Source organism: Anas acuta, chromosome 12, assembly GCF_963932015.1.
Source record: "Anas acuta chromosome 12, bAnaAcu1.1, whole genome shotgun sequence".
NCBI lineage: Eukaryota > Metazoa > Chordata > Aves > Anseriformes > Anatidae > Anas > Anas acuta.
In genome coordinates this window covers 6,744,219-6,766,338 of record NC_088990.1, presented here as the reverse complement: position 1 = coordinate 6,766,338, position 22,120 = coordinate 6,744,219, and the positions used below count along the sequence as shown (strand labels likewise).

The window sequence follows — 22,120 nt, the reverse complement described above, 5'->3', positions numbered from 1 at the left end:
CTGGCTTTTCAGCCGGCCGTGTCCCGCACGCAAGCTGCAGCCCTTTGGTCAGGTTACACACGGGGCTGCTGGTATGCAGGAAGCCCTCTAAACGTGGGGTGTAGAAGAAAGTGAGAACGATTTGACCGTGGGCAGAGGTTGGGTTTGGGTAAATGCGGGTAACACCTCTGCTGTGCTAGCGCTGGGGTTGTAGTCAGTGCGCGTGTTTAAGGTCACAGCCAATGTCAAAGCAAAAATTGGGGCTGTGCTTTCAGCTCCTGCCACTCTGGAGGTAACACAGTTATATTCCTGGTTTCTCTGGCTAAAAATCTGCATGTTGACCATTTATTTCCAAGCCCTATTTTTATTTGAGGGCTATTTTTCCATGACTGTCAGTGGTTTTGCACGCTCAGAGTCATTTGCTCATCTTGGAGAGATCTCCCCGTCTGCTGTACCACGTGTTGGTGGGACCTCAGCTATCGCCGTGCTCCCCCGGGGCTGTGCTGAAGGTGGCAGCTGGATTTCGGGAGGGCAGGAGGACAGTTTGGGTGAGCACTGTGGCTGTTATGCCTCCGATGGGTGCAGCACCACCAGCTCTGACCACAGTGCCATGAACTACAGCCCTGGTTGCGAGGCGTTTTCAGCTGGGGAATCTGGAAGAGAAGGAGCTCGCCTGCATTCCTCATGTTCCTTGCATCTCAGGCACTGAGGATGTCTCTTGCTGTTTTGATCCTTACTCACACCAGCAGGAGCTCCTGCAGCCTGCTAGCACAGCAGGGCCAGCAGACAGGAACCATGCAGTTCCCTAGGGAAGTCCGAAGGCGCCTGCCTGCTTCTGCCTCTCCGTGCCGGTGCGGTCGGCAGCCTCACCCCAGCACCTTCTGCTTTATTAGCAGCTGGAGGCTGTGCTGAGAGCCCAGGTGCACGAAGGGGGTTCCCGTAGCAAGGGGCTGGCTTTGCAGAACTTGTGTGTGCTCAAGCACTGCTGGCTGGAGGTTGCTGAAGCAGGGACAGACTGTGCTGTGCCCTCAGGAAAGGGTCAGCAATTCTCCTGGTGGGTCACGGTGCTGTTTCACCCCAACAGGTACTGTACCCCTGTGTCAGATGGAGCCATGGTCTCCTCTCCCTTGGACCCACACATCTTCACTTGGGTTTGGTGTGGGGAAGAATTATTGCATTGTCTGCAGTCAAGGGCTGGATTTTTAGGGTTTTTCTTTGTTTGGTTTTGACCTTGTTCGTCTCTTGACTCTTCAGTCCAGGACGATGACAGCACTGGCACAAAATGGCCACTGCCTGTACGGGACAAAGGCTGGATTTTCAAAAATCATGAATCCCGTCTGGTTTTGTAGAGCTGACTCTGACACTTTTCAGGTTGAGATCTGGGGGCTTTTGCTGGTGCAGAGCAGCAGCAGTGGGCTGTTCCTGTTCTTCCCTTTCGTGGCTGCTGGGGCTGTCTTTGTCCAAGCTGTGCCCTGGTGTCCCCTAGCAGAAGCGAGCTGCCCCCGGACAAGAGCTGCTGTCAGAATACTTTAAAGTCGGTCAGGCTGGCTCCTGCTTCGTGAGGTTTATCAGCAAAGATTTTCAGTGCCTCCAGTGGGAGGCTATTTTTGTTCTATCCAGGGGCTACCTTCTGCTGTGAGGTCTTTATAATGTGTTTTGTTTTTTTTTTTTTTCTTTCTTTATAATATGTTTTTAACAGGCAGAGAAACCTGCCTGTTTAAGGACAACCTTAAACATCTTCATCTCTCGCAGCCTGAAAAGCGAGGTAGTCTTTTATCCAAGGTAAACATTTTTGGCATTTCTGTGACACTTTCCATTTTTTTTGTGTGATTTTCCTGCATAAAACGGACACTGCTGTAGACAGGAGAATGTGCTGAGCTTTCTCCCTTGAGCAGGGATGACAGCGATCCAGGCACCCAACGTTTCGTCTCCCCGCTTTGATCTGTGCCTTGACTGTCGCGTAAAACCCACGCTGTGTTGCGTTGCACCGAACGATCAGAGCTGGATGACATCTCAAGAGATCAGCCGGTCCATTTCCCTGCCCTTTGGCGAGATCAGCCGTACCTGTGCTGTTCCTGACAGCTGCTGGCCTGTGTTCTTCTGAGAGAGCTCTGCAGCCTCTCCAGGCAGCCTGCTTCCCTGTTTGACAACCCTCACCAGGAGAAGGCTGTTTTCCCCCCAACCTTGCATTTAACCTGAATCATCTCTGCTGCAGTTTTAAGCCTGTCACTGCTTGTGCTGCCCATTTTGAAGGCAAAGAACAAATCACTCCTTTCTGCGGCAATGCGAGGTATTTGAAGACTGTTCTTGTACCTCTTTCATGTTAAATAACAGCTATTTGTTAAATTTTCCCTTCTTTGTTGTAGATTGAGATCTTCTATGTAAATCTTAATTTGTGAGTCTTCTCAGAACTGTTCTGCAATTGAAGATCCAAGTCATTAACCAATTCACAAACAGTTTAAGCCATTTGCTCGGCGTTTTATTTAAATGCTTTAATAAAAGCCTTCTCTGCCAGCCAAATTGCCTATTTGTGCGTCGCTGTCTCTGACTGACTTCATGGCCTCATGCTAGCCTGTGAGCCAAGTCCCTGCAAGGTTTTCTGCTGCTCAATAACCGTGGTTCTTTCCAAGAGAAAGATCGGGTGCCTGGCATGATGTGTTGCTTGGGGTGGTTTTACATTGGCCCTGTGGGGCAGTGTTTTTGGGATGTGAAGGCTGCACAGTCAGATGGAAAGGAGCCCTAAGAAAGGCTGACTGATCACAGAGTCTCAGGGCTCTGCAAGCACCCAAAATGTGGATATCGATGTATTAGGAGTTGGAAATGAACACGTGTGCAGACGAGTGGTAGGTCACGAAGTGTCCCTTGCTGTTAGGACCTTCCAGCAGGGCTCTGTTTGAACTTGGATGTCAGCTGCAACTGTGCTGTGATTTGTGTGTCCTTGATTTGTAGGTTTTTGGCTGTAAGGGAGACTCGAGGAAACTTGTGCATTAGCAGGGCATACAAGGAGGACAGAAAGCAGTCTGTGTTCCCTCTCAGTAACTCTATCTGCATTTCTCTCTTGTAGGTGAGTGTTTTAACCACCTTGGAGCGGCGATTCAACCTGCAGAGTGCTGACGTGGGCGTCATTGCCAGCAGCTTCGAGATCGGCAACCTGGCCCTCATCCTCTTTGTGAGCTACTTCGGAGCCCGAGGACACAGACCACGCTTGATAGGATGTGGAGGGATAGTCATGGCCTTGGGCGCCCTGCTTTCTGCACTGCCCGAATTTCTGACCCACCAGTATGAATATGAATCTGGGGAAATACGCTGGGGAGCCGAAGGGAGGGATGTGTGCGCTGCCAACGGGTCCACCAGCGATGAGGGACCAGACCCGGACCTTATCTGCAGGAATCGGACTGCTACCAACATGATGTACTTGCTGCTCATCGGAGCACAGGTCCTCCTGGGCATTGGTGCTACCCCCGTCCAGCCCCTGGGAGTTTCCTACATCGACGACCACGTGAGGCGGAAAGATTCCTCTCTGTACATAGGTGAGGCTCGCTGAAAGTTTTCCTTGAGGCCAGGCGTGTCCCTTTTGTCATCTTTTTTGGCGGTGCAAGGGATGCCTTGACGTTTCTTATCTGTGTGCATCTGTGCTCGGGAAGGTAACGAAGCACTGGGCTGTACCGAAGTGGTTGGTAAGCAGCAGGGAAGCACACTGATACTTTCCTTTATTGGAGAAGTTGTAGAGGTTGACAGCTGTGGTAATTATTAGTGTGTAATTAGAAAGATGCTTGCTCCTTTTATTGTGTGTACCCGTCTCGCTTTAAATTCTGATATTGTTTGTTTACGGTTGAGTTTTAGCTGAAGGTTTTCCAAGTAGCATATGTGGTGATAACTTTTTTGTCCCAAGGCACCCCAGTTCCTTTTCCCTTCCGAAGCACCTGACTGCATCTGAGCAGTCCTTGCTGTATAAGGAGACAGAAGGGATGCGTGTCGTGGCACTACCACCATCGCATTTCAGCAAGTGCCTGGTATGGAGGAGGTGCTGCGACCCAGCGTGCTGTGGCAGGATCCCAGATAATGCGATCCCTGTAACGAAACGGGATGCGGAAGCTGGTGATGTCTATTTTGAGATCTGGTGAGCCTAGAGTTGAGCTCATGATTCTGGTGATCATGTTGCAAAATTATTCCAGACGGCTAAGATATGAAATTGGGGTTCGGTTACCCAGTCAAACATCTCTAGTATCTCAGTACAGTTCTCATGGGTTTCAGCAGCGGTGCCCTCTGTGACAGTTTTAAAGAGGATGCTGTGGGTGAAGCTGTTCTCTGGGGGGAAAAAAAACCTCAGTCTTGGCTCATTCTTCTTTCTTCAGGACTTGGCACCAGGTAAATGGCTCCAGTGCGTTAAATCACAATACAGCTGAAGTATGTGCTGCTGTTACTGGGTTCCTTCTGCAGTTGTTAGTAGAGTTCTTAGTGACAAAAACTGTGTGCACTTGTGCCTTCACCCCTCACTAAGCTTTTAAACATCAACTAAATGGATGATCCCACTGGTGGCTATTCTTTTTTCTAAGACACTTATAACTGAACACAGCTGTGGGATGGCCAAAGCTGGGCAGTCCCACTGACTTTCTGAAGGATCTTAAATGTCTTGGGATAGCGCGGAGGCTTGTTGGAATGACTGACTCTATAGCATGGTTTCCACATTCCTGGGTGTATTTTTGCCGGCTTAGATGTTCTTCTACATATTCAAAGTGTGTCTGTGTTTTCCTTTAACCGGCCATAAAATCCTGGTACTTCTGGTATTGGTTGTTATTAACCTTCACTTGGTTCTGTAAGTGCTTGTGAGGGATCCTCTGGATAGAGCAGGGCGATATATAAAACACAAGGTGCTGTACAACCCAAAGGTGAATAATGGGACTAAATTCACTGGGGCAACTTTGCCAATTCCGTAAATGATGAGTTGGAATTAAGAGCGGTTCTAAGATTATCTATTATAAATAACGATATGGCGGAGCAGCAACTTCTTTCAGGCTGTTCCGTGGGCATTTTGAAAGCAATGCTTCATGTCTGAGAACAGGATTAAGGAGGGTGCGTAAGAGGAAGATTAGGAAGAGTGATTCTTTTAGTTCCTTAGATACATTCATCTTGCATGCTAAAATACCTTCTTTAAAGTTGGCAGCTCAACCGTGGCTGGGAAAATACAGCCAGAAAAAATAATTTCTGCTTGCTACGTGCAGTTTCATAATTTTTTCCTTCATATACTCGCTTCTAACCGTGTAGCGTTCCTTTCTGCAGGTAGAAATGTATCATAATCATAAAATCTTGATCTGGACTTCTCTATATAAATGGTGGGTCGCAGAAGAGTGCGCGTTGTGTGCACACTCAACCGATCAGCTGATGGAATGAAGTTTAATATTAGTCCTATCCCGAGCTATCCATCACAAGTAGGTTTTTGGGTAGGGGATGATTAATTCTTACATCAAACTGCAATCAGTTTGGTTAGTGAAAATAAAAGCTAGCAGGAAGAAATGAACAGGAAAAAATGGATTCTGTGGATGAATATAAATGGAGAGGGTGCTGGTGGAAATACGTGTCTCCTCGGGTTTGTGAGTGCTTGAGAGGTGGTCTAGTTCTGTAGTTTAAGGCGCCCTTTGAGCATTACGGGCTTGGATTTGTGTTTAACTGATTATTTTTGTTGATGTCGTCAATGCAATTTTCAGTGGCCTTAGCAGAAAGCTGGCTGAGCAGCTTACCCGCTTGGTTCTCCTGTTTCACAGAGGAAATAACTGCGGCGTGTACTGTCACTGGGCTATGTTTGTAGCAGTTTTCTTTCTCATAATAGCACGCTCGCTCAGTAGGGGCTACCCTGTGTGTGACCGGATGAAACGTTTTTGGGTAAGTTCCCTCAGTTTAAATTAGGAGCAAATCTGGCATAGGCTGCTCCCTCAGGACAGAAACTAATTAATACCAGTGGTAATAGTCTGGCCAAGCTCTCCACCATGGCTGGGAAGAAATGATCAGATCGACCAGGCCGTGCTGTCTCCAGTATATTGCTGCTGTCAGGTATGGATGGGCTGCATTTGGGCTCTGTTGTAGCTGGGGGGAAGAAATAGTCTCTTACCTGGCAGCTTAGTGCCGGTAATTGTTCACCTGCAATAAAAATCCTCTTTTGTCCTAAGGCAGTGAGTTAGACGGAACTAAACCCATGCGCTGAGTTTTTTTCCTTCCCTCCAAGTTGTGCAAGAGTTCAGTGGAGCAACTTCAGGTAATCTCCTCCAACCTCTGTGCAGGGAAGAGACAATACAGGGAGACTGCTCTGAGTAACAAAAAAAAAATAATAAAAAAAGGAAAAAAAAAAAAAAAAAAGAAACCACAACTTTTGTGTGTGTATGTATTAATATAAATGTGTGTATGCAGAAGAATGCAGATGTGTTACCACACAGGATTTAAAGTGGGACTTTACTTTCAGTAGTAATGAAAGCCAATAGCATGAGTGAAATAGAACACATTTATGACCCCGAATCTGTGAAATCCTGCACACTGTGGTTTCCCTGCAGTGACATGCACACGGGAGATGGGCAGTGCCCCTCTGCTGTGCACCGTCTGAAGGCAGAGGCTGTTCAGGCTTGTGCTGTCCTTCCAAGGAGGTGGGGACTGATGGAGTTTTGTAATTACAGAGCTAGGGTGAACTCCTACGGGAAGGTATCTCTGTGGCATGGGCTGCTGACATGTAGCTTCATGTTTCTGGAGCTAACAGCAGTTACGGGAGGTTTTCTGATGCCTGCTAACAAACTCAAACAGATTCTGTTGCTGTAGTAACCAGCCGTAGGAAAAGGGCTGTGCTGTGGTAACTGAGGGCAAATCAAATCACAAAGATGCATGCACACGAGCACATGCCAAGGGATGTCCAGAAGAAAACACATTTGTGCTGTAACAGAGTTTGGAAGGTAGCAGGACCACATCTGCTCCTGCTAATGATGGGAAATACATTCCCTTCCATTTCAGCAACCAAGAGGATGCTCAACCAAGAGCAAAGGTCACGAAGTTGGCAATAACATCGAAAAAATGAGAAAATGTAGGAGTTCTCTTAGCTGTTTCAAGTTGGATAAGTCTTCTGTTCTGATGCTTTTCTCTCCCTGTCTGCTGTCATATTTAAGGTCTCGACTCCAAAGATTTCAAATCTAGCAGGACAGTGCTACCTGCATTTATTGGCATTTGGTATTAGCATCCCCTCCGAGGGAGGAGTTCCTCGCTCCCTCAGGCTGCAGGACTCATTGCTGCAGTTACGCTGCTGTTCAAATCCCCTCGATTTGTGGCATTGTTTGCTTTAAAGGGGGAAAAGCATTTTGAGGACTCCTTACTACACAGTTCCTTTTTCTACCCGCTAATGACTCACTTGACATTTCCCTCCTCTGTGCCTCTTCTGCGAGCTCTTGCGAAGTTCTGTGGAAATCAATGAAGACTGTGTCACTGGGAGGGGGATCAGAGGCATCGCGGAGCTGATCCAGGGGGAAAACGACAGCGGTTGTATGGATTTGCTGCCTCCCAGATGAGCAAGAGCTTGCAAGCGGTTTCTGGTCACTGGAGTTGCCCCCGTTGGTGTCAGCAGTGGTTTGTGTGTTCAGGTAGAGCCAGGGCAGGGCCGTGGCAGGTGAATGTTGTTGGCAGCCTCCTTATTCTCCTTCTGGGTTCCTGCAGCATTCACCATTTGCTGCTGAAGCTGTTGCACCTCGTCTAGACCACGGTTACCTGCAAAGCACAATGAATAGCGCGGGGAGCCGGTAATTGATCTGGGACAATTAAAGGCTGCATTATAGGGAGGAAATCGCTGTTATTCTGTCTCCTGTTGATGGAGGAAATTGATATTGATGTTGGAGGGGAGCAGTGCCAGGCTGTGTGGAGCTTGGCTCGTTCAGAAGAATGCTGGGTTGGTCTTTAACATGCCACGGACTTTCATCAGGTTCTCCCAGGCTGTCTCGGTGTTTAACTTCATGTCCACATACCCCACGTGTTCAGGACAGAGGACTGGAGTCCTGGTGGCTCACAGAAATGGCTCTAAGAGGAAGACTGACACGAGGGAAGTCCCAGAAAGGGCAAGCCTGAGCCAGAGTGAGTGATAAGGAGCGATGAGTGCTCCTCCATGGGAAGTACAAGGGCGTGTGCCTGACCTCGGTGTGCTCGGGGGAATACACCTACCTCTTCTTGGTCTGCTTTGTGGCAGGGTGGAGGAACAGAAAAATAAAGAACTCAGCACTGCTGCATGCATCCCTTTAGCTGCTTTCTTCTGCCTCATCTTCCCAGCTTCTGTTTGGTCTGTACTGTGTGTATTTGGGTTTATCGTAGGGCTGTTGTCGCTGCTGACCCCGATGTAAGAGGCAAACTCAACAGGATGGCGTTCAGTGCCCAGTTCTGCCCAGATGGGACTTGCCAGCCCCAGGAGAGGGGGCAGTGTCCGGCGCTGTCACTGCTGACCCTGACCTTGGCAGGGGTTATTTTGCATCAGACATGTGGAAGCCTTTTTGGTTTTGCCACCACAACTGCAGAGCAGTGCTCGCGCTCGCTTCTGGTGCCTTCCTTGCTTGCTGTAAGCATCAACTCGAGATTTGCCGCAGAGGAAGACAAATGTGCCCTAGTTGGAATCTTGCTGTCTCCAGGGATAAATTTGTCCATTTGAAAAATCACTTATGGTAGCTTACGTCAGTCAAAATGACAGCAACCATTGTGTTTTGGAGGAGCAGGAGCGTTTTCGCTACTGACAAGAATTAAATCTGAGCGTATCTATAGCAGTGAGTTAATAGCAAGTTATCAGCGTAAGATGCTGAAATCATCAGAGTTTGAGTCAACATTTTGCGTGTGGCAATACAAAGAAATAGTACTCAGATTTCTATTAGGAAGCGCCTGTTGGCAAGCTAAGCAGTTGCTGTGAACCTTGAAACCATTCATCTTCTGCGTATCTGGTGGTACGTGTGGTAGGGTTCATCACTAAATGCCTACAGGGGAAAAAGAGCACAAAAGGGGGCTTCCGATTTTAAAAGCAAATATAAAAATGCAGTTCATGACATTAAAGAAAAAGCCATAAAAACCAGAGAGCAGAAAATCTTAACCATCTACAGGGCAACCCCTCCGTTGTCTAATGTCCTTGTGTGCAACTTAGCACATTTGGAGGAGTGTAGAATGAGCAGTCAGTGGTGGCACCTTTCACGGTAGAAAAATAATGAATAAATGTCTGCCATTTATTGAGAAGCCTAAGAGTTCTGTTTCCTGGGGGACACAGCATGTAATGCTGGGAAACACGGATATTTTGGAGCTGAAAGCAGATTGTGCGGCTGATCGGGCTTTCATGCTGGAAGCATGTTCTGTTCTGCACGTCGCTTGGTTTCTGCAGTGTGAGAAGCGCTATTTAAAGCTGGTGAGGACCCTCGTTCCCCGCAGAAATGTGTCGAGATGGGCATTGCTTTGTCCCTTCCCAGTTCTTTAGAATATTTTCTCATGCCCAGATTCCCTCTCCGCCTTACCCCTGGGTGCTGCTTTCCTGAGCTCACCTGCTTAAAGCTCAGCCAGCCTTGTGCTTTCCTGAGCCCTCTTCCTTTCAAGAGCTCATTTCTCCCACACCTTCCATAGGGGATTTCAGCTGACATTTCCTGTTTGTTGTGTATCTTCTGCATGCCCGTCAAGTACCTACAAGTTTGGTGAGGCTGTCCACCTCCACGTGGGCACGTTTGCTTGCAGGGTGAGCTCTTGTTCCAGAGAATTGTTCTTCTCCCCGCTGGGGTGTGCAGTTCTATAGGTACGAAGTATTTTTAGCCTAGAGATTTGACAGAATTTTGTGATCGTTTTGTTCGGTAAGTGCATCCTCCTACAGATGATTTGGGGAGCCATTCCTTTCTGCCACCGTCTCCAAAGGGCTGAGAAAGATGAGGTATTAGCACAGCACTGAAAGGAGAGTTGTTGCCAACGTGAGTGCTGTGATGCCTGTTCATTACCGGGAGGTGTCTTCACATCAAATTCCCTTCTTGTCTTCCCCGTGGACTAACTCCAATCAGTTTAAATTGCACGGCTTCATGTGGATATACCACTATTAACGGTGCTGGCCTAGCCCACTGATCCATTGATAACCTGCAGCCTTTTATAATAAATTATCCCCCTTTGGGGAGAGATCTCTGTCCTCATTTGCTGTGTGTCAGCAGGGCTGGCGTGGTTACACATGGCCCCTTTTACACTGCCAATGATAATATCCTGGAAAATTAAATGGAAACCTAAACAAGTGTGTAGGGTGTCTTAGAGCAGTAGCAATAATCAATTAACAGGAATAACCTTCCCCACTGCAGGCAGGAGGGCTGTTGGGAAAGGCGGTATTTATTCAATTAAATGTCTATATGCACAAAGTCATAACTGCTGTGGGCTCCATTATTTTACAGCAAGTGCTCCAGTTACCTTAACCTTCTGCTAATAGCCTTTTTTTTTTTTGTTAAGAGTTGAGTAAATAAGGCTTGGGTCCAACACAAATGAATTTGTGAGACCATATTGAGGGTGGGAGCTGTTTCCCTGTTACTTTGCGCTCTGTCTGCTTCACAGCTGATTTTTGACTTTAGGGATTTGCTGATTTTGATGTCTTTTTAAAATAATTTAATTTTTGAACATGTTGGTTTCTCTGTCATGTATTTAAAACAGTTATCATCTGAGAGCCTCATGAGGTACATCATTTCTGTGGCAGCCTCTTTGAAGCAGTGCCCTGGGAGAGAGCTGTTTGTCATTTCAATGGCAGACACGCAGAGGACGGTACGTATTAGGTCTAAGTTCGTAACATTAATTAAATAGATTGGAAGGTGCTGAGCTGACCATGTCAAGAACTGAAGGCCGTATTGTACCTCCTTAATGGCACAAACACCAGCCAGAGCCAACATGTCATCCTGCGTGTGCCATCAGAGGCTGCAGGAGCCAGCCAGGACAAGGTGCAGGGTTTGCCCCTTTGCCAGCATGAAGCAGGGCCCTGGCCTCAGAGCAGTGGTGATTATTTGTTGCGTGATACTGAGGCTTGTGTTGTCCTGTTCTCTCACCAAAACAATTTGGTGTGGAGGATATTTTAGGGTTTTGTCAGAAATGATTATCCTACTCATCCTCACCCAAGTGAGCAAAAGACAGCTTCCATGAATTTTGCTGTACCGCTGTAACCTTGCAATAAAAGAAGGTCAGCGAACTGAATGGCAGGGGGAATGGTGTTAAAAGATAATCACTGCCTTAAAGTCGCAAGCAGATCCTGCTCTCCTTTGTATCCTGACACGCACATGTACTGCCTGGTGTCAGCAGGGCTTAACAAAACGTGCCCTGCTGCACAGGGGGGCAGGCAGGGGCTCGGGGCAGCTTGCTCAGCACTCTTACTGCTGCTCTCGGTCGCACTGGGTGATGTCTGCTGCCTTGTGAGCCTGGGGGAAAGCTTGCCTGCATGGCTGCGTGCCTACGGCTAGCTGTTGTGTGGTTATCTGCAGGATAAGGTGCTTCACAGGAGTGTGTCAGTAAACTCAAAACTTTCACAGAAGCTCAGTTTGCTTGAGCTCGTGAACATGCCCATGAACTGTGTTGCTTGTCATTTTCCATAGGCTTTTTTCACTTCTTTCAAGAGCCAGTGTGTCATTTTTGTTGGCTGAACCATTTTTTATTTTTTTTTTTCCCTTTGAAGGGGAGAGGTTGCAGCATGCTGGCTGGAGCTGGGTGCCTGGCCTGCTGGTGTTCACACCCTTTGCATGCCAGATAGCGCTTATCTGAGTAACCTCAGTGTTTGGTTTTGCCAAGGCTGGCAGTGCCACGACAAACACACGTGTCGGGCAGTGATCTCTCCCCAGCACAGCAGCTAAATGCAGCAGAGCTGCTGCAGGAGCAGGGCTGGCAGGAGCTTTTCCGTGGGGCTGGGAGTGACAGCGGGGAGGGAAGGCCGGCCCTGGGCCGAGCCTGCCCAAGGCTGTGTGCGTTACCTGGCACGAGACATCCGAAAGGTGCCTGAGCAGCGTGTCAGGCTCAGTGTGTGAACCTGTCTAATTAGAAATTAATGGTGTTAACAGCAGAGGAACAGCTGTGACATGAATCAAAGGTGTGAGTAGCCCAACAGTACATGTTTCTGGGGCAGAGCTGCCGTAGAGCCACCGGTGCAGTCCCATCAGCTACAATCATCCAGTTACCCCAAATGGACTGACCTGGAAGAAAAATGATGAAATCCAGTGGTAGGCACTGTATTAAATAAATAAGTAATGTTCGAAATGCTTTGTGGTGGTGTTATAAGCCAGTCAGAAGAGCTTGTTGAAGGGGAGACCATCCCTGGGGTAGCGTGCAGGCTCGGGGAGGTCAGGCAGGGCCGTGTCTGCACGGGTGGGTGACGAACTGAACCCTCCCACCTGGCAGGTTTGTCACCAGCGGCCTGGCGCTGGGATTTAACCTACCAGCGATCTGACTCCGGGGTTTGGAGCCCTGTTTGCTGTGCTGGCAGGACGGCCGCCTCTACGCTCGTGCCAAGGTGTTTCCCCACTGACTAACTTGTCACTTCACAGCTGTCAGATCAGCCGCATCTTCCCACCCGGCTCTGCTGTCACAAAACGCTGAGGAAAGGACCTAGGCAGAGTCTGGGAAAGGTGAAATCGGCCATTTAGGCACCCCAGGAGCTCCAGCAGGGGATGGCACAGCACAGGTGGAAAATGGTGTTCCTCTGTCATGTACACAGCTTGGTTCACCCTGGGATTATGCTCAAGGCTTTTTTGATATTTTTTTTTTTTTTCCACGGAGGAAAACCTCTGGCTTTGCCTTAGACATTGGTGTTTGGTCCCTAAACTTCTCCTTTGAATTTTGCTGTTTTGAAAGCACTTGGAAATTTTCTGCTGATTTCTTTTTGCCAAGGTGCGGCCATTTCGTTAACTGTGCTGCTAATGAGGCGTTTGGCTTCTCCTTAGAGGAAGCCTGCCCTCACTAAGTCCCCTTTTGATTTCAGTAATAGCGATTTAGTCTCGGGGAGGCTGTCCAAATGTGGCCCTTTATTAATTAATCCCTGAGGATTTCGGTAGTACCTGGGATGGGCATTAACAGCAGGTCACTAATATCTCAGGGCACTTCTCTGCACCTAGGCAAGGCTCTTACAAGGTGCAGAATCCAACCAAAGGCAACAGATCGAAGCAGCAGGGGAAATCCAAGAGCTAAACAGGTAGGAAGCAAGCTGCACTGTGCAGTTCTTGCCTTCCTGTCTGCCTCTGCTTGCGTATTCCCTGCAGTTTGCTTTACATTGCTGTCTTCAATGTTAGACAAAACATTCCTGCTGCAGCCACTTGTACGAGACAGCGATGTTGCTTATTAGAGTTGAAAAGAAACAATATTAAGAGGGGGAAAAAAAAAAAAGAGACAACTGGGACAACTTTCCTGCGTTAGTCATTGCTGCAGAGACCAATTACCCCAGTGATGAAAGACCACCTGTATCTTGTTAGCCATCAGCTAACAACATATGGATGTCTTAATTCAATCATCAAAAGGATAATGCTTGTTAGAGAGAGCTTCCCCTCCGTCCCCTTACAAGCTGCGCGCTGGGGGGGCCTCGTAGGGGCGGTGGCTTGTGGGGAGTAAGCTGCAAACATCCCCAGCCATGCTGCGGAGGAGGCATGAGCATCGTTTGATGCTCTGGTCCTCGGCTGTGGGTCGTCTCTTATTTGGGGCCGTTGATGGTTTTGTCCTCTAGATGTATTTTCTCGTTTGTAACAGGATGTAACGTGGTGAAGTTCGGGGGGGGCGTTTCATATACAAGCTACATCCCTGCGGGGCAAAGATGTTTTACTGTGCTGTGCTGTGCAATGCGTGCTTTTGTTTCTGTTCTGTAAATCTTGCTGCTCTGGGACTCGTTTTGTTGTGGACAAGCATGCTGCTTCATGGACTGTCCGAGGGGCAGCGCTGCAGGAGACTGAGCCATTTGCTGTGGTCCTCAGTAAGGTGTGAAGAAGTTCCCACAGGTAACAGGGTAAGAGGTTTGTAGGGAGACATACACCTACTTGATTAGCAGAGGCAGCTGGAAAGCACGTGTTTGTGCTTGCTGGGTGTTGATCTGACCAGGATCTCTGCTCGTATGGAAAGATTTGCTTTTTGTTTCCCTGCTGTCACCTGAGCTGGAGAAATACCTCCTTGTCTCTCCAGCCCCTTCCTGCGTTGGTGGGAGTTATGCACCAAATGGAAGTGCAGCCTGGCCTGTAACTGGAGACAGCATCTCGTTAGGTGCTTAGCATCCCGGAGGGACTTGATTTATAAGCAGTAGTAAAACCCAAACTGAGCATAGGTTAAACAAATACTCTTCCTTCAGCAATGTCTCCCGGGTTATAAAGCGAGTTAGTGGGAGGGTGAGAATGGTCTCGGGGAATTCTGACGCCAGCGCCCTGCTCTCACTCTGACACCTAAAACTCCTTGCTGCATTCCTGCAGCGCATTGCAGCTCCTGTGCCCTTCCTCCTCGGTGTCAGAGGGGTTAACGGGTCTGGCTTCTCGTCTGTTAGCACCATCCTGCCCCACCTCGGCAAACTATTTTTAATTTGTCTCCAAGAGCCGGGTGGTTAAGCAAAGAGCAAGGCTGTCTTTTGCAGGGAGACCAACGGGGAGCAAGAAGTGGGTTTAGGGCAGTCGTACTCCCTGATGCTCTGTACCACACTTCCAGGGGCCCCCAGCACAAGGAATGCACTTTGGACTTGTCCTGTTGCTTTTTAATGTTGCTTGTGGCCTGCACATTTTTCTTCCAAGTCTCTTTCTTTTCTGTGATGCCAGTTTTAATTGCCTGGATGTTCCGGATTTGGCTTTGAGGTTGTGAAGGTGGTGAAGCAGGCGTGAAGCTGTTCCCCTGGCGTGAAGATGTTTTGGAAGTGGCATCCGCCAGTCAAAAACCTTGCAGTGCCAGAGGTGGCCGTTGTGCCAGCACCCTGCCCTTGCCTTCCTGCTGCCAGATCCCACCAGGGGTAGGAGTGCTCTGGAAATCCCTTGAAAAGGTGCCTGGGGGGAGATACGGCACAGGCTGGTGCAGCTGGCAAAGATTGGGGCAGGCCATCCCCTTAGGTGAAAAATGTAGCTTTAAATGGGTTTGGTTGATGCATAGAAGACCTATGGAAGTGAACATTTCAGATAAAGAAGAGAGTGATGGTGAAGCCGTGCTGCTCTCCAGTGTTGATAAAATACTCCCGGGTGTAGCTCTGAGTTTCTCGCACACAGCACGCCCCAAACCCCAGTAATGTGGTGGCTGCAGCAGCTGGAGTGAGGCTTTCTGAATAAATCGGTCTTGCCGTCCTGTGGTATTCAGAGTCTGGGTAAACAGATGAGACTTGCTCCATGCTTTAATATCAGCAAGTTTGGGCTTTATTAGTCCTGGAGGGCCAGTAAATTCCAGGAGTGAGCTGGAGGAGCAGGCGGAGGAGGTGGCAGGCGAGGAGGCGTAGTGCAAGGTAAGGATGTGCTCGAGGAAGTCCGTGCTGCTCACTGAAGGCCAGGAAGGCAATTTGAAATTGAATCTATGATGCACTGGGGAGCTATTGCAGGGGGCTCAGGATGGGGTGAAGATTTGGGAAATCTGCACAAGCAGAGGCTAGAAAAAGGCAGTGTGAAAGGGGAAGGGAGGAGGAGCGTGGTGGGGAGCAGCAGCGTGTTTAGGTGGGGAGAGGTGCAAAGAGAGTTAACGTGGGAGCTGAGCCCGTCTGGGAGAAACCCCGGTATGTGTCATTTCCAGTAAGTGCATAGAAGCCTGGGTCCTCACATCAAAAAGCTCTAATTTCTATGAAAATTCGGTCTCTTTGTTTTAACCGATAACCATGGGAATTAGGTGTCTAAATAGAATCTGGGCTAAGCGTTGCCTTTCTGGATCACAGTCCTGGGGCGATTCTCTAAGGCATTGCTGTGTGCCTCCTCCTAGGCCACGAGTTGCACGTGGCCTCTGTTTTCTTGCAAGGCAAGCTTGTTTTGTGAATAAGCAGCGTGTTTTGTTGGCGGGCGTGGGTGGTGTCAGGAGGGGAAGTGAGCCTGCTGGGGGCCTTGTTCCCAAAGAGATCCCAGTGTTTGCTGAAGATGCTAATTATTGCTTCCAGCCCATCGTTAGTCCTCTCCTGCCTATAGCATGCTGATCAAAGGTGCTGATAACACTTGCAGTGGGTAAAAAGCTTGTAAGGGAGAAAAAAAAAAAAGGCATTCTTGAGTTTCAGGAGTGCTGCTGTCTGCTGTTTTACTTGTTGGCTGGCATTTTTTGGAGGAATTTTTGAGACTGGAGGTGGCAAAGGAAGGAGATGCTTTGTTTTCTGTGTTGTTTTTTAATGCCCCATATGGCCGTTTTATTAACTGGAAAGCCTCCAACTGTGAACGAGATGATGTTATACGGCCCCAGCCCGTTTCCATCCGTGTGCCTGGGACTACTTGTGCCTCCGAACGCGAGCCGTGCCTCCCCAGCTAGGGTTATGGTGAAAAACAAAAGCTGCATGTGCCCTGTTCTGCTGACCCGGGGAAAATGTTGCTGCTTCTTATTCTGGCCATGCTGGCAATCTCCAGCAAAATGCAAACTTTGAATAAATGACCTGTCAGCAGCTCGTGGAAAAGCACCTCTGTTTGGGAACAACAGGTACAGCAAAACCCCAAGTTTGTTCTTCTTTAATGGTTTGCACTGAGCTTATCCAGCACGGAGTTGTGTGGCTGTACGTTCACATCCCTCCCTGCTTATGCAAGTGGGGTTTTCTACCTGACTGTGAAATAACACGTTGCAAACCAAACCGTGTGGCGTGATCTGCACTTTGCATTATCGAGGCGCTTCCCGAGCATTTCTTTGCATTGTCTGCCAGATTTCTGTCCCATCTCCCATGCTGAGACAAAGAAATGACTCGCCCCGTGTAGCACGTCAGTTGGTAAATGAGACTGAGAATTTAGAAACAGCTTTCAGTAATCTTTCTATCATCTTCTGCATGAATGTATAGGCTTAAGTTACAACCTTAGTTTTCTGGTGAGGAGGCTTAGCAATGAAATGTTGGCCTGATCTGCCTTTACACGGGTTATTTTCGATGTGTGCAAAGGAGGCAAAAGAAAGGTAAGGACCTCTGTCGTTGTTAGGAGTGTACCTTGATTCTTCAACAATATCCTGGTGACTTCTCTGAGAAGGATGCAATGGGGAGTGGGGCAGAATGGGATTTGCTTAAACGCATCTCTCTCAACTTAAGGTTTTGCTTAATTTCTGTGCTCAGAGCTGACAATGGGATTTAATGTTTCGGAGTGGAGCTTTCCCATTCCGCATCCCATGAGTTGTGTGTGGGCATCTTCCTTGCAACCTCCAGCGCCCAACCCAGCTGCTGCATGGCAGAGCCCACGCTAGCACTGTCACGAGTTAAGTTAGCAGATAATTCATTGTTTTTCCTGCTGGCACCTCTCTGGGGCAGTGCCAGGTAGCCCAGACCTGCTCTCTGCTTGCTGTAGGTGATGTTCAGACCAAAGGTGCTGGTAGAAGCTGCGGAGTTGGGTATGCAGAGAGCTCCTTTTGCTTGCTAGCAGTGACCCGGGGCTGCTGCTCCCTTTTTGGGAGACGCCTCTGGCCAGGAGACAGCCTGCCACAGCCAGCCAAATAAACGAGCTGGGCTCTGATTACACCAGGTGCTTGGAAACCGGCAGCACTGAGGGGCTGCTGCCAGCTGGGCCAGGAGCTCGGGGAGCCTTTTGCTACCCTGGAGCTGCAGGAGCAGAGTCACGGCCGCGTCCTGCTGTGTCACTCCCCGTGCCACCCTCGGTGCCGCCGGGGACAGCGAGCGCTCTTGGCAGGCACCGCCGGCGTGACGCTGCCTTGCTGCTGGAAAAAAAAAGCGGCCACGGACCGATTTTTGCAAGGCTTGCACCTTCTGCTCTTCCTACCCTCCGGCCCTGGCTGTCTGCAGGAGGGTGCTGGGAGAGGAGAAGGGCCAGGAGTGCCCGTCGAGGCGTACTGCTCTGACCCAGTTAGAGGCGTGTTAGTCACAGCTTCCCTGCCTAGTACAGAGTGACCTCGGTTGCCTGAAGGCCTGTCTTTTCTGCTGGTCACAGGCATGATTTGGTTGAGGCTGCCTGGCTCGTGACCCCGTTGATGCTGCCAGGTATCTGTGCAGCGGGGGGGGTGAGCAAAGTTGTGGTTCTTATGCCTAGTGCTGCTCTACCTTAAAGAGACTTCTGGGGTTTAATTAGAGTTACAACCTAACCTGAAGCCCCCAGGGTCCTCGTGTTCTCAGCCCCAGGAGGTGCAGGCGGCTCTCCAGGAACTGCTCCTGCCCCTGAGGACGCCGTCACCTGCCCGGCTCCGGCTTTGCTGAAGGGAGGTGGTGGGAGCATCCCCCTCGCACACGCTTCAGATGCAGATTGCACGGGATTACTGCTGGCTAACAGCCAAATCCCGGGCAGCAGAGGCTGTTTAATCACACTCCTGTCTCCGCTGGATTAACGTAATTAATGTAAGCCCTTTTGGATGGGCGACCTGTTATTTGTCTAGCGCAGCTCCCCGTTTGTGCGGCGTTCTGCGTACAGCCATGATGCTCTGAAAACGATGACGGAGATTTAATCCCCCCTGCATACAACTGGAGACCGAGCAAATCTCCATTTACAGACAACTGGTTTGCTGCTGCCTTTGGGGGGGGAAGGGGGGTTACAGGCTATTTAAAAAAAAAAAAAAAAAAGCCTAAGGTTAGGTCAGAATGATCATTTCTTAAATTACTTCAAGGGAAATTAAAATGGGATTTTTTTTTTTAACGTCTTCCCTCTAGGGAGCAAAGAAAGTTATTAATAAATTGAAGGCTCATCAGTACCTCATGGTTCTGGCCCATTTCAGGGGTGATACAGAGATTAATGTGCGGTGGAGATATTGGTGGCAGTGTCCTTGCACGCCCAGTCATGTGGGGCAGGAGCTGCGCCTTCATCTTCTGCCCTTTGGGCTAGCTGGAATTGCGGAGAGGAGCAGAGATGTGGTTCCCAGGGCTGTGACATCCTATGGGCACCAAGTCAGAAGCTGAATTCCTCCCTTCTGGTTTTTATTTTTGCATTTCTCATGCAGCTGGACGTGATCTAACCCCGAACAGGATACACGGGCTCCCTCTTCTCTTTACTGTTTCAGGGTTTTGTAGCTGCAAGTTGGAGAGAGCTTAAAGATGGAAGAACAAAAAAGCTTTCAAAAATTAATTTAATAAGACTAACTCAAATATTGATTTCTGAGTAGTGGGATGCCTTTAATATGCTTTTTGTGTAGCAGAAGTACTGGCAATATTTCTTGACAAAAGCTATCTTCTGCTTTCATTTTTCCAAGTTTTAATTGTAACCTTTCATGTCGAACAAAATCACAAAAGCGATCATTTCACGAGGAGTGAAATCAAGCTTCAGTTCTGGTGGCTTTTTTCCCTCGGTCTTGGCTGTACCCATCTGTGCAGAAGGCAGAGGCTTTCTGGAGCGTTCTCTGCAAAACAAACGCTGGTGTCCAAGCTTGAAAATTAGCATGAAAGTGACATTTAATATTTGGCCGACAGCTTAAAAAAGCCTGTTATTTGCAGGGAGGTTAAAAGCAACCTCGCTCGGGCAGCTCTGTCCCCCGGGGTCGCCGCTGCCCCCGGTCCTCCCAGCCCAGGCGCTGCTGCCCGTGGGAACTGGCAGTGCTCCCGCGGGGAGCTGGGCAGCGTGTCCCAGGCTGCCCTCCTCCTGTCCCATTGCCTCCACGGGTCCTTCCAGGGAGAAAAAAACCCTATCCAGGGCGGCAGAAGCTGAAAACGTGAGCTCAATCACTTAACAGGTAGTAGGTGGCTCTTTGTTGCTGCTGATTTGTAGTCTGGGCTCGTAACGTGCGCTCATCGCCTGGTCTATATTCATTTTCCTCTCGTTTTTCACCCTGGGACCTCATATTAGGGTTTTGGATGCTGTGCAAGTCCAAAATGCCCTGTGAGGGGGCACATTTTGGGATGAATAAGGGACCAGGAGCATTGGCAGAGCTGGAGGAGAAATCCATGTGTAAGGTTGGGCTGTCTGGTTGCGAGAAGCCCGGTGTTCCAGGTTCATGTGCAGCATCATTTGCAACAGACTAAATATCTCGGCGTGGCACGTTTTACACAACTGAAATGCTTCTGACTTTCCAGCCTTTGGTATCTGTAGCTCGCTTGAAAGAATTGCTGACGTCTGCCCAAATGCCAATATCTTCCCAGCCCTGTGAACCTAGAGACCTAAGCCGAGGCTAAACACGAGCAGTATTTCCAGCTCGGAGGGAGATCCTGGCTCTTAACCCCTTGGCTTTTTATCTATTTTCCTCCTGTGCTTGTTGTTTGAATTACAAAGTCAACCTAATTCCAGGGCCTCTAACTGGCGTATGATTTCTACGTGATGCTGGCAAATCTCCTCTGGGCTGTTTCAGATGCCATGAGCCAGCTGATGCCGTGAACTGAGCAGGGTAGGTCAGGGAAGCCGGGCACCGCTGCCCGTCCCTTGCTGGGCTCTCTTCACCCATTGTATTAAGCCAGGTCACGGACACCTCTACGAGTTTCTTCACTGCTTTATTCTCAGGTCAGCTCTTCTGAATTTTTGCACTTATTCCTGCTGCACACTCTTAGTGGGGGCTGTATATGGGGGAATTTTGGTTCCTGACCTCTTGGGATTAAGTTGAGGCACAGCCTCAGCCCAGGTGATAGCTTTGGACTGCTCTGATGCCAACCTGTTATGAAGCTGATCCTGGGACCATCTGTATGGCCTGGATCTGCCATAATGAGCTTAAATCATATCTTCAGGGCTTTATTAAATGTTCTGCTGGTTGCCCTTTTATTTTCCTGCAGATCTGCAGCTGTTGGGACCCAGCTCTGAGCTCTGGAAGTAAGGTAGCAATGATGACTTATCCAGGAGATGAGAGGGTGCTTACACCATTCACTGCTGTTTGTTCTGTTTCTTCCTTCCTTCTTTTCTTCATTACTCTCACCCCTAGGCACAGCTTGAATCTTCGGGTTCTTTGATTACTAAAGTACCTTTTTACACAGTGATTCACCTTATTAAGCTCCTAAGGGGTTGGAAGACTTCCTGGAAGTCTCCTACAAATATGCTCGCGTGTTGCAAATGTCACAAATGGAAGAGCAGTGACTGATGTATTTATAGGTATTAAATGTCATCTTCTAGAGCAGGAGTTTGGGATTTGGTGCTAACCAGGATGGAGCAGCTCACCCCAGGGCCCTTCATGTGCTCTGGAAGAGAGGCCAGAGGAGCTCGGTGGGGTTTGGTCCCGGTGCTGCAGGTGTCATTCCCCCAGAGCTGTGCAAGGAATTGCTGCTGCCATTCCATCCCTTCCCACCCGCTTAGTTCGGTGTCAAAAGTCAGATCTCAGAAAATGAAATTAATTTCATCTTGGTCCAGCTATTAATGTTACATGCTGCAGGAGAGCTCTTTAAAGAGGACGACGACCTTCATCCATGTGGAATAAGTGCTGAATAATGGAGAACTTTCCTGTTTCCACAAAAAGAAAGTGGCTTTTTAAATGAACCGGAGATGTTTCAGACACGAAGGAGGAAAACAAACTGCATTAGGAAACGGTGGGCAGAGTTTGCATGGAGACAGAGCAGTGGCTTCCACGGCCTGCCAGGCGCTGCTGTTTGCAGAGCTGCTCGTGAACACGTGAAACTGCACCTGCCCAACTCACCTGCTGTCACCAGAGGTACCTGGGGACTTTTGTACGTGTGGTCCCTTTGCCATGCATTCAGCCTTCCTCCTCTCCAGCCCAGAGACCTGCTTGGGTTCTGTGTCACCAACCACCACCCCAGGTTTCTCTTTCCTTGAACTGATTGACATTACGTGTTTCTCTGCAATGCATTTCAGCCATTCATTTATGGAAAGAAACGTGTCTTGGACAATATATATATATATAGCCTGTCCTCTGTCTGCCCACCTTTAACTTCTTGCTTTGAGGAAGCATCGTTTCCCTGGTTCTTGTTCCCTCACCCCGGTCTCGTTCCACAGCTCATTTTTAAGCTAGCACCGTGTCTGTTTTGTGGGTGTGTGCGTGAGCTCTGCCACCTTGTTGGAGACTGGGTGCTTAAAGCCTGAGCTGCTTGGGAAGACTTTGCCAGATTTGTTTCCTGCCTGATGTATCACCAGCTAAATAACGAGAGAGATCCTTTTGTGCCCCTGTATCTCACCCGTGAGGGATGAGCCAG

The 22,120-nt window shown here is 48.9% G+C and overlaps 1 protein-coding gene across 1 annotated transcript in view; it reads left to right on the top strand.

The window, feature by feature from the left end:
• The window catches only part of SLCO3A1 (solute carrier organic anion transporter family member 3A1), a 129,295-nt gene that overhangs the window by 19,976 nt on the left and 87,199 nt on the right, over positions 1–22,120 (top strand). The window contains exon 2 of the mRNA XM_068695381.1: positions 3,044–3,509. Within this exon, the coding sequence (XP_068551482.1) occupies positions 3,044–3,509 (466 nt within the window). The remainder of the gene's footprint in view (positions 1–3,043; positions 3,510–22,120) is intronic.